Source organism: Orycteropus afer, unplaced genomic scaffold (assembly GCF_000298275.1).
Source record: "Orycteropus afer afer isolate SDZICR_OR568_19922 unplaced genomic scaffold, OryAfe1.0 scaffold00063, whole genome shotgun sequence".
NCBI classification, from domain to species: Eukaryota; Metazoa; Chordata; class Mammalia; order Tubulidentata; family Orycteropodidae; genus Orycteropus; species Orycteropus afer.
In genome coordinates this window covers 12,323,145-12,335,787 of record NW_006921650.1, presented here as the reverse complement: position 1 = coordinate 12,335,787, position 12,643 = coordinate 12,323,145, and the positions used below count along the sequence as shown (strand labels likewise).

Genomic DNA, 12,643 nt, shown 5'->3' with positions numbered 1-12,643 from the left:
GGAAGTAGGATTGCCCAACCTTCCTTCCGAGGAGTGGCTGGTGAGTTTGAACCGCCAGCCGTATGGTTAGCAGGCAAGTGTCTTAGCCACTATGCTACCAGAGCTCCCAAAATCAGCAGTAGTATCCCTAATTCCATGTCCTCGTCTGAATCCAGCTTGCACCTCTGGAAGTTCTCTTGTCAATATACTGCTGCAACTGTTTTTGAATTATCTTCATTAAGATCTTACTTGCGTGCAATATTAATGACATTATTTGAAAATTTCCACATTCTCTGGGATCACCTTTCTTTGGAATGGGTACAAATATGGATCTCTTCCAGTCAGTTGGCCAGGTGTCTTCCAGATCTCTTGGCATATCCGAGTGAGTGACCCCAGTGGGGCATTTGTTGAAACATCTCAATGAGTATTCCATCAATTCCAGGAGCCTTGTTCTTCACCAGTTCCTTCAGTGCAGCTTCGACTTCCTTCAGTACCATTGGTTCTTGATCATATGCCACCTCCTGAAATGGATGAACATTGACCAGTTCTTTTTGGTACAGTGATTCTATGTATTCCTTCCATCTTCTTTTGATGTTCCCTGCATCATTCAATCTTTTGCCCATAGAATCTTTCAATATTGCAACTCAAGGCTTAATTTTTTTCTCAGCTCTTTCAGCTGGAGAAATGCTGGGTGTGTTCTTCCCTTTTGGTTTTCTAACTCCAGGTCTTTGCACATTTCATTATAGTAATTGTCTTTGTCTTCTCAACCTGCTCTTTGAAATCTTCTGTTCAGCTTTTTTATCTTGTCATTTCTTTCATTTGCTTTTGCTACTCTCCACTCAAGAGCAAGTTTCAAATTCTCTTCTGACATCCATTTTGGTCTTTTCTTCTTTTCTCATCTTTTTAATGACCTCTTGCTTTCTTCATGGATAATGTTCTTGACATCTTCCCACATTTCTTCTGATTTTTAGTCATTGGTGTTCAATGCATGAAATCAATTCTTTAAATGGTCTCTAAATTCAGGAGGGATATATTCAAGGTCATATTTTGGCTCTCGTGGACTTGTTTTAATTGTCTTCAATTTCAAGTTGACCTTGCAAATGAGCAGTTGATGGTCTGTTCCACAGTCAGCTCCTGGACTTGTTTGGGCTAAAGATATTGAGCTTTTCCATCGCCTCTTTCCACAGTTGTAGTCAATCTAATTCCTATGTATTCCACCTGGTGAAGTCCATGTGTATAGCCATCTTTTGTGTTGTTGAAAAAAGGTATTTGGAATGAATCAGTCATTGGTATTGCAAAATTCTATCATTTGATCTCCAGTGTTATTTCTGTCACCAAGTCCAAATTTTCCAACTACTGGTGATTCTTCTCTGTTTCCAACTTTTGCGTTCCGGTCACCAGTGATAATTAAGACATCTTGATTGCACTTTCGGTCAATTCTAGACTGCAGAAGTTGATAAAAATCTTCAGTTTCCTCATCTTTGGCTTTGGTGGTTGGTGCATAAATTTGAATAATAGTCATTAACTGGTCTTCCTTGAAGATGTATGGATGTTATTCTATCACTGACAGCATTGTAGTTCAGGACAGATCTTGAAACATCCTTTGTGATGTGAACACTACACATGCCTCTTCAAATTGTCATTCCTGGCCTAGTAGATCATTTGGTTGTCTGATTTAAAATGGCCCAAACCAGTCCATTTCAGCTCACTAATGCCTAGAATATCAATCTTTGTGCGTTCCATTTCATTTTTGACAACTTCCAATTTTCCTAGATTCATGCTTCGTACATTCCATGTTCCAATTATTAATGGATGTTTGCAGCTGTTTCTACTCATTTTGAGTCATGCCATATCAATAAATGGGGGTCTCAAAAGCTTTACTTTATCCATATCAGTAAGGCTGGTTCTACTCAGATGATGCAGCTCTTTCCAGTTGTAGTTTTAGAGCCTTCTGACCTAAGGGCTCGTCCTCCTGCACTGTATCGGACAGTGTTTTTGGGCTATTCATAAAGTTGTGCAGTAACATATCAGACAGTGTTCTCTTCTATTCCTAAGGTTTTTCCTGGCTAAATCTTTGAGAAGTGGATGGCCTCTTCTTCCTCATCTGTCTCAATCTGTGAGCTACATTGAAACCTGTGCACCATGTGCAACCCTGCTGGTGTTTGAAACACGGTGGCACAGCCTTAAGCCTCACAGCAGTGCACAAGCCACCACAGTACGCCAAACCGGCAGACAAGTGTGTTTCCCTTAGCTGTTCGAAACCTCTCTGCTTTCTGCCTTTGGAGGTGGGGCCTGTGTCCCTCCCCTTACCTGAGATCTCTGCCATCTGTCTGTGGTCCCCCAACTTCTCTTTACTCTTCTTCCTGCCTCTTGAGGGTGGGTCCTGTGTCTCTCCCCTTATCTGAGATCCCTGCTGCTCTGTCTGACTTTGTCATAGGCTTTTACAAATTCCAAAGCATTCTGTGGTTACTGATTACAAGACAAGTCTTCCTCTTGCATTTTGAACACTTTGCACGTGAAGAAGAGTGTTTTTTTCTTACTAATTATGTAAACTAGGACGTGCTTCTGTGCACCTCAGTGGTAATGTGGCATTGTCTTGGCAATCATTTACCTGACTTTGTTCTCTGTCCACTCTAGTGAAATTTAGTAATCATATCCTATTACCTTGAAAAGTAATCACTCTTTTCCAATAGAAGGGATATTTAGATGAAATCACTGCTGCATTAACTATAAACCAATTTTTTTTTCTTTTAAATAAAATAAATGAAGATTCTGAACCAGCCTAGGAGAATAAGTACATTTTCATATAGACAAGTTACAGTTTGGCTTTCAGAGCTATCTCATTATGATCATCACTTTCAAGTGAAAAGGAAGTAGAAAGATGAGTTGATTCTTTCATAGGAAAGTGTATTGAAATCAAGTGAGCTTTTTGTTGTTTTCTTTATTTTGTTTTGTTCTGCCCATCTGTTAATTAAGAAAGAGAGTGTTTGTACATTTCTATTCTATAATACATAAAGTTTGATTAACTTCCAGATGAATATTATGTATCTGGCACACAGCAACCATTTACTATTTACAAATCTTACCTATCACCATAGGGTGAATTATACTTAAAAGACAATAAAATTGATGGATGGTTAAAAAAAATAAAGATCAACTGTCCCAAAGTGTACTCTCCTATAGGCCAGAAATTGTCTTAATCTTTGAACAAATTGTTAGTGCTGTTCTCTGCAAAGCTATGTTAGTAGGAGAAGCTGTATTTTATTTTAAATAAATCAGTGGATTTATTATTTTTTGCGATACTTTCCCCATTGTTTCTGAATTAACTTTCTGTTTCACAAGGAGCAACAGTTAATAAAGAGCTTTTACACAAATGATTTAACTTTATCTCACAACAATTCTGTAATGTAGATGGACAGCTAATTATAATCCTCCTGTTTAGATATTAAACACTAAGAATCTGAGAGGATAAGTAGCTTGCCCAAGATAAGTAATTGAACCATGATTTGCATCCAGACATTCTTTCTCCACATCTCTTTCTTCCAGTTCAAAATGACATTTTAGGAGTTAATCTGGATTGGTTTTAGTCAGTTCCTAGATCGTCTTTTATTTTGTGGCATTTACCAGATCCTGACTAGTATGTATGTTACAGATGGACACGTGGTTAACTCTGAAGGAGAAACAGGAGTAGACACTTCTCTTCTAAAGTTCCCCTGTTATAAAGTCATCCTTCCTAGTTAAGAAAAATAAAAATATATTTTGGAATGACTAGCAAGTATGCTAGATATGAAAGTGTGGCACTGTGGTCTCTTACATAGTTTTTGATGTTGATTTCTTTATATTTTAGTTCCCTTTTTGGTTTTCATCCCACAGCTTCTCGACCCTCCTGAGTGTGGCAACGGCTTTATTGAAACTGGAGAGGAGTGTGACTGTGGGACTCCTACAGTAAGTCTCTGGTTCTTTTGATCATGTTTTTTAGTTAATTCAGGGTCACCCCAGGTCTATACACTGAGGTATAAAGAGGAACTGTTGTGCCCAGAAATGTTACAGGATTTGCAAAAGAAAGTTTATTACTGTGAGTTAGTACATTTATTTTAGCTATCCTGGTCCTTTTAGGAAATGATAACTGTTTTCTAATATTTTATAAATGTTGATGTTCCTTAGGAATGTGGCCTTGAAGGAGCAGAATGTTGTAAGAAATGCACCTTGACTCAAGACTCTCAGTGCAGTGATGGCCTTTGTTGTAAAAACTGCAAGGTAAATAAATGATGATTAATGACCAGTTACAGAAAAAACAAACAAACAAAAAGAGCATATTCGATTAAATTGTGAAGACTGTGTAATATAATCTAATATCAACAATAGTATCTAACACAAATTAAATGACTAAGTGCCAGGTGTCTTACATGACTTACAACTTGTGTTCCTCACAAAAATCTTGCTGAGATCTAGTTACTATTATTATTCCCATGTAGTTAGAGGAGAACAGTGAGGTTTGTAGGCTTGTAGTTCACCCAGGGTCTTACACCAGACAAGTCAGAAAGTCAGGCCTGAACTTTGTTAATCCTGGAGCTTGCCTCCTCCATATTCCTCCATGAGGAGTGTGCACATTGAACAAAACCAGATGTTGCTAATATTTGTGTGATGTCTACCTTTCTTTGAAAAGCCAAGTGTATATTTAATAGAGCCTTCTTTTCTCATTACTCAGTTTATCATAGCCCTCACATTTGCTTTTGTTGGAGCAAAAGGAATACTTACTTTACATGTATTACTGTACATGAGAGTTCAGAATGCATTTTTACACACATTATCTCTTTTCATCCTCCCAACAGCATCATCATAGCTATTTCCAAATAGTACAGATTTAAGCCTTTACATTAGCATAGTTATTTGTGGCATACCTTTCCTAAAGAAATTTATTCCTTTTTTCTCTTCTCATATAAAATCTGGCACAATATCTGACATTCCTTTTTTAAAAAATTTAATAAGTATTTGTGTTTTATATCTGTGTGAGCATCATGTTTTTATCTTTTTTGAAAATTGTCTTTTGATATTTGTCAGGGTGAAATTGCATAAAAGATCCCATTCTTATTCTGATAGAATTTAGAGACCCTTCATTGCCATTTTAAACCCTTATTGTTTGGTTATTCCTTACCCAGGCCGTATTCACACTATTTGACATTATTTCTGAGGTTTAATATCTACCTCTCCCTGTAGTCTGCATATTGTACAGTGGCAGAGCTAGGTGGTTACAAAGTAACTGGTACAAGTTCTCAGTAAATATTTGTTAAATGAATGAATAAATATGCATAGCACTTCCTTAGTGATTATTTGCTGTTGGCTAACAATGAGTTAAGGGAGGGTAGAAAATGAAACCATCATATTAAACATCCTCTGTGTGCTAGGGATTGTGCCAAGAACTTTTAATTTGTGTCATATTTGATCAGGGTTTCTCAACCCTGGCAGTACTGACATTTTGGGCTGGATAATTCTTTGTTGCAATTCTATGTATCTCTCTGGTGGCGTAGTGCCTAAGGCATTTGACTGTAACCAGAAGGCTAGCAGTTCAAACCCACCAGCCCTCCTCAGAAGGAAGACTGGGCAATCTACTTTTGTAGAGATACCACCTCGGAAACCCAAGGAGGGGGCGCTGTGAGTCGGATCCAACTCAACGGCAGTGAGTTTAGTTTGTTTTGGTGTGTGATGTTTAGTAGCATCCATGGCCTGTGTCCACTAGATGCCACTATCATTCTTCCCAGTTATGACAACCAAACATGTTTCTAGACACTGCCAAATGTCCCCGTATGGCACAAAATCACCCCTAGTTGAGACCATTGTCTTAGGTCATGCTCACAACCACACTTTTGGGATATCATTATTGTTCCAGTATTTATAATTGAGCAAGCCAATCTCAAGGAAGGTAAACACCTTTGCATGCTCACAGCTTATGAGAAATAGATGTGGAATTACATCCCGGATCTGCTGGCTGCAATTTATTTTGTATCCACTATGCTGTTGTCTTCTGCCAACTTCTTAAGTAAGGTACTGGCAGAAATCTCTGAGAGAGATCTCTGAAAAAAGATGAGTAAAGGAAATGTGAATCAGACGTGCTTTGATTTTGGCTACCTCAGCTGTTAATTGTGTCAGTTTCTCTAACTGCCATAACAAGGAATGCCGAACCATTTATTTTAACCCCACATCTTTTAGTCTTCCCATCTGTAAAGAGCATTTCATAGCACTGCTTTCTTTTTCTTTGGTATATAGAATTACGCTCCTTGTAAAGTAATTATTTCAAGGAACAAATACAAAATAATGAAATTAAAATACATAATACTAGCATAATTAACACACAGAATAAGTGACAGCTCTACCAATCAAGTACAGGCTTTTCTGCTACTTTCTCTACTCTCAACCCTACACCCACCCCTACCCTGGGCTCTTAAGGGAGCCAGAGGCAGAATAGTGAGTGGGGGAGGGGAAATAGGAAAATGAGATGGAAAATCCTGTGTATTTCTTCATCTGCCTTTTTCTGCATATATTTATAATAATATATCTATAAAACAGAATTTGGCAAACTATCTGTAAATGACCAGATAGTGAATATTTTAGGCATTGTGGGTCCAGAAGTCTCTGTTGCAGTCACTCAGTGCTGCCTTTGTGATAGGAAAGCAGCTGTGGAAGGTATATTAACAAAAGAACATGGTGTACTCCAATAAGACTTTATTAAAAAAAAAAAGTGATCAAGCGGTTTTGACCCTAAAGCCATAATTTTGCAGACCCTCTTCTTAAAATATTCCTTGTTTACTTGTCTCTTATCTTTCTCTTCTCATTAGAATGACAGTTCCAATAAGACAGGAATTTCATTCAATGCACTTAGAGGACTTCTTCCTCACTATGTACTCTTTCAGAGATTTCCTGGCAGTGCTGGAACTTCGTACTCTCATATAAACTCTGGCTTAACTATTCATATTCCTACTATTTTAGATGTTCTAAAATTGTAGCTTGCCTCAATCCCAAGAAGGAACAGAATCAGAGCATATAAAATCAAATTATCTTGCCTAGTAAATAGTTGATGAATGAATGAATAAGCAAATTTTGTTCACATCCCCTCAAACATATCTGTTAAAATCCTGATTGGAGTTGGCAGTGTCCTGTGCGTGTTGTAGGAGACTCGAGTGCCTGGAGGGTTTGTGAGCAAGGGAGAGAAGATGAAGATGAAGTTCATATGGGCAGTAGGAGGGGAGGGCAAAGAATGTATATGTTTGTGTGAGCAGAGACAAAAGTATAGAAAGACCCAGCCCAAAATGTTAGCATTAGTTTCCAGGGGGAGTGGGATTGAAGTGGTTAGGGGAAGGATGATAATTTAGATTATGTATTTCTGTTTTCTTTCGTTATAATGAGTATTCTTGCAATTTGTAAATCCAATGAAGTTAAAAATTAATTTGTACAACTCCCACACTTACAAAAAGTATTTGAAGTGTTTGAAAACAGACCAAAAAAAAAAAAAAAACCCCAAACCATATTGGCACAAATAATTGAAACATTAGAATAGAATTTAAAAAATAAAATTGAGATCTGTGTAAAACTGAAGCAGAAGGGAAGATGGGAAGAGATAGCTTTGCCAGAAAATCTGACTTTTACTTTTTACCCCCAAATGTAGCTTTGAGTATCTTGGCAGATACAAGGTGAAAGAGTAATACGGTAAAGGTAGCAGTAAGACTGAATAGTAAAGTGTAAATCCAAGAGCTATTTGGAATGAAGAATTACCAGAACTTGGACTAATTTACTCCTCAGATGGAGCTGCCAGCAAGCACTATCCTATTTTAACAGGATATTGTAAGGTTTATGTGTGATGAATATGTAAATTTTCTCAGACAAGAAACTGTCCCTTAAAGCTACTAAAATAGCATTTTCATTCAGAACTTTGCTCTTCACAGGCTGACATCTTAAGATGGATTAAGATACTCCTAGCCAAGCAATTTTCATTTTGCTTCTTTAGATGGAACTATGAAAGGTGTTTTTTCTTTTTCTTTTTAAATCCCCTTTTACAGTTTTACACATTAATTTTTGTTCATTTTAGTTTCAGCCTATGGGGACTGTGTGCCGAGAAGCAGTAAATGATTGTGATATTCGTGAAAAATGCTCAGGAAATTCAAGCCAGGTAATTTAAAAAATAATTACTCTAAAATACCCATTGCTGTTGAGTTGGTTCCAATTCATAGTGACCCCATAGGACAGACTAGAACTGCCCCGTAGGGTTTCCAAATTATAATCTTTATGGAAGCAAATTGCCACACCCTTCTCTCCAAGAGCAGCTGGTGGCTTCAAACCATCACCTTTTCAATTAGTAGTCAAGAGCTTAACCACTGCACCCCCAGGGCTCCTTAACATGGTAGAGGCATATTTACAAAACCAAAAACCAAACCCACTGTTGACAAGTCTGTTTCTGACTCATAGAGACCCTATAGGACAGAGCAGAACTGCCAAATAGGGTTTCCAAGGCTGTACATCTTTACAGAAGCAGATTGCCACACTTTCTCCTGCAGAGCAACTGGTGGGTTCATACCTCTGACCTTTCTGTTAGCAGCTGAGGCCTTAACCACTGAACCACCAGGGGTCTTGAAGTATCTTTAGGGCCCCCTTTCTAACTCTCAGTTGAAATGTAATTAGATAAGAGTTTCATATGACCTTTCATCTCTTTTTACTTATTTTTCACTAATTTTACATTTCAGTAATCCAACCTTAAGCAGATGTTCAGTGTACTTTTGTCTTAATATTGAGCTGACCTATAACTGCCTACATGCCTTAACTATTCTGTCTTTGTTTTAAATTGGATGTAAAAGGCATTTTATTTGTATCTGTTTAATGTGGGAAGAAACAGAAAGACTGACTTTTCTTCACCTGGTTGAAACCAAAGAATCAACTGCCAAGGTGAAAAACCCACAGAACTGAGTTGAGTTCAGAGAAGGGGCCCATTTCTCTATCTTTGTCCTGTTTATCTAAAATAGTTTGTCTAAGCCATTAAAACTACTCATTAGTTGTAGACAGACAAGTTAGGGAAGTTGGGTAAACTTTGGAGAGGGCTCACAGATTCCATCATGGTCAGTGTCCTCACTTTGCACCATAGTAATATAACAGGAGCTCTCGTGGAATAGTGCCTAAGGCATTTGACTGCTAACCATAAATCTGGTGGTTCAAACTCACCAACCACTCCTCAGAAGGAAGATTGGGCAATCTACTTCCATAGAGATACAGCCTTAGAAATCCCATGTGAGGTCAAACCATGTAAAGTGATTTTAATAATCAATGGGAAAAATAACTGTTTCTTTGTAAAAATCCTATCAGGAGTACTTTGCCTTCTGGCTGTTTAACTTAGGATATAGAGGAGCAAGTGTCTTTTTTTATGCCTCAGTGAATTGTTGTACTCTTTTCAAAGTTTGATTCACCTTCCAACATTTTATTCTTGTTTTTCAATGTTGTGAAATATCTGTGAGAGTTCCTTTAAGATGAAGTGTTTTCTTGGCCAGTGTCACTTCCTCTGGGACATCTTCATCCTTTTCATCCCAACCAACTTCTTGTTGTTAATTAGTTCTCCTCCACTAAGTTCCTGTGGCTGAGTATTTAGAGTCACTTGAGCTGCAGCAATATCAGTATTCCCAAAGTCAGCAGTTTCTTCTATGATTCCATTTATATGCCATTTGAATTCACATCCGGTATCATCACTTTTCCTTTTTTTTTTTGGTTTTACTTTCATCTTTGTTGACCAGTTCTCACTCTTGTAAACTGTCACATGGATTTATCACTGAGAACGAAGAGGCAACACAACTACACAGTTGACAGTCTGTGCCCAAACTGAAGAACAGATGGACAGTGACCAATCATTGTCAGATTTTGAAAAAAAAAAGTGATATGATAGGTCACTGATCATGATATGCACCTGTTATTTACATAGTGATTTTTGGATGAGAAGGTAGCAACAAACTTTGTACTCGAGGCAGTTGCTCAAAGTTAATATACTGTGGTAACTGAAATTTGAACTGTGTTGCTGCAGGACTGGTACCTGAAATGCTTGCTTATAAGAACCATGTATGATGCCAGGACTGCCTGCATGTTTTCTTCTGTACAGAAGAGTGATTCAATAATAATAGTGTTACAATAACCATTAAAAATGCTTTAATAGTCATCCTAAGAGACTAAAAGATCTTTCCTGTAAAAATGCTTTCCTTTTCTGCTATCTCATTAGCATTGATTTTCTAAGCTAATGTCTGTCAGTGTGATAATAACATGAAATGCTCCGAGAAAAAGAAGAAGAAGAAATGCTCACCTTTTAGGCTCTCAGGGAAACTATACCATTACAATTTCTTTAGAAGGTGATCATCCAATTATGAGTAGAAATTTTATAAGAATGCTCTTGTTGCTTTAGTTGTAACAGCATAAATAGGGAATAATTTTAAGTAAATATTTTAGTACATTTGTTAGGGTTTTTTTTTAGCTTAATGCAATATATTACAGCCATTAGAAATGATACATACAAAAAAGTTTATTATGACATGAGGAAGTTCATATGATGAAAGTAAAAAGAAGCAGCATAAAATGTTATATAAAATTTGATATGCTTAAAAATTTTTACACAAAAAGATGAGGAGAAACTATACCAAAATAAGAAAATAATTGGGTCTTTTTTTTTTTTTTTTGACATTTACATTTCCCAACTTTTCCCAACTGAGTATATATTATATTACTATAATGATAGAAGAAATGTGTAATAAATTTTAAAACTACTGTTTGTTTACATCACATAAAAATGCCTTGCAATTTTCTGCTGTTGCTGTGAGGGGAAAAGTTATAAAGCATGTCCTTATCTAATATGCTCAAAATAGACTTCTGCTCAGGGAGTCATTCAGGGCAAGGGTTGTGTTGCTTATTGTGGCAAAAGACAGGAACTGTACTTAATGCTCCATCTGCCTGGCATCCTTCGTGCTTTTGTTTCACACCCTTATTTTTCTTGCTCTGAATAGTGGCATGTCTGTATGAAGCAAGATTCTTTTCATGTCAGTGTTAACTGAGTCCACTTTAGTCAGCTCTTTTTCTTTGCTGCTATGTAATCAACTGTTTTTGCCTCTGGTAGATTCATACTTTTAGGAGAAAGTGTGCCAGTTGTGTTTCCTCTTGCCTTCTCTTGACTGTCTTTGTTTTTCCTCTCAGATAGTTTAAGAGACTAATTGCATCATCTGACTATTTCTAAAATGAGTACATTAAATGAATTAGCTTGGCCTGATATTCTCCTCTGCATTTGATTCATAGTTCTGTTCTCTTTTCCTAGTGTGCCCCTAACATTCATAAAATGGATGGATACTCATGTGATGGTGTTCAGGTAGGTCACTTCATTTTTACTTATATTTTTCACATGCACCAGCATGAAAGAAATATTGAAATCATATCAAAATAGGAAAATGAATTTAAATGTTTCATAATCAATTCTGATGATAAAAAAGCTTTCTAATACTCATCTCGTATTTTTTTCCAATCATATTTTCTTACATTTTCTGATGTAAGCAGGCATTGCATTGCTAATGAGTATGCCTTTCCATTTTAGGGAATTTGCTTTGGAGGAAGATGTAAAACCAGGGATAGACAATGCAAATACGTCTGGGGGCAAAGTAAGTAAATAGTGTGGCTTGATCATTTTTATAATATGATATTCAGACGGCTTCTCAAGGACATGTGGACTTGAAGTAAATTTTTGACCACTTTATGACTGGTAGATCCTCAAAGCCACTGTAGGTCTTAGCAGGAACACTTTTGTGAAAATTAGAGAAAGACATTTCTTTTGGGAGAACACAGCCCCACACATCTCAGCTAGTTGGCATTGCCTTGGAATGGAACAGAAGGTGCCTTTGCTATAAGGCAGATGAAGCCCACGCCAGAGAGCACAGCTTGGAGAGAAGAGCAAGCCTGGATTTCAGCTTCACTTGTACTTCCATCAGCTGAGAGCCCTTAAGCAAAACTTGTTCCACCATATGGGATGGACATGTGCCCTGGCTTGGGGATCCTTGACTTAGAACTGTAGCCACTTTAGTTAGAGTTGCTTTTTCCTCCTCAAATATCTTTCTTATCTTTGCCAGCTTTCCTGCTTAGAGGTAACCTTCTGCTGGGGTAGCTCAGCCAAAAAGAAATTTTAATGTTATTTTCTTCAGAGTTTGTTGTATTTTCAGTGGAGATATATAACATTTATATAAAAATTATATCTCTAGATAGAAATTTACATGTTGTGTAATATATTTTTTCCAGAAGTATTATTGGCTCTTCTGAAAACAATTTCTGTTCTGCATGCTTTCAGAAGACAATTTGTACTAGAAAGCAAGTTATAAAAGAAAAGAGATCTAAGAAAATCCTTAATTATCATAAATAGTGGTTACAATCCTTTTGGGAGGGAAAATGTATGCTTTGTTTTGAGCAGTCAGAGAGAAATGTGATTGGGGAAAAATTTAGTCCTGCAGGTTTATGTTCTAAATAAAGACACATTTTTCATTTCTTCCACTTGAGAAAAAATAGCTGACAGGAAGAAGCAGGAAAAAAAACTACCAACGCACACACATATGTTTAATATATAGCATCATGTTTTCTTTGATTAAGTTGCAGAAGTACTTTTTTTTTTTTTTTT

General features: G+C 36.9%; 1 protein-coding gene across 1 annotated transcript in view; it reads left to right on the top strand.

Annotated features, from left to right (window-relative positions):
- Positions 1-12,643, top strand: part of ADAM22 (ADAM metallopeptidase domain 22) — a 339,260-nt gene that overhangs the window by 261,768 nt on the left and 64,849 nt on the right. The window contains exons 16-20 of the mRNA XM_042780809.1: positions 3,853-3,924; positions 4,144-4,236; positions 8,060-8,140; positions 11,303-11,353; positions 11,576-11,639. Of these exons, the coding sequence (XP_042636743.1) occupies positions 3,853-3,924; positions 4,144-4,236; positions 8,060-8,140; positions 11,303-11,353; positions 11,576-11,639 (361 nt within the window). The remainder of the gene's footprint in view (positions 1-3,852; positions 3,925-4,143; positions 4,237-8,059; positions 8,141-11,302; positions 11,354-11,575; positions 11,640-12,643) is intronic.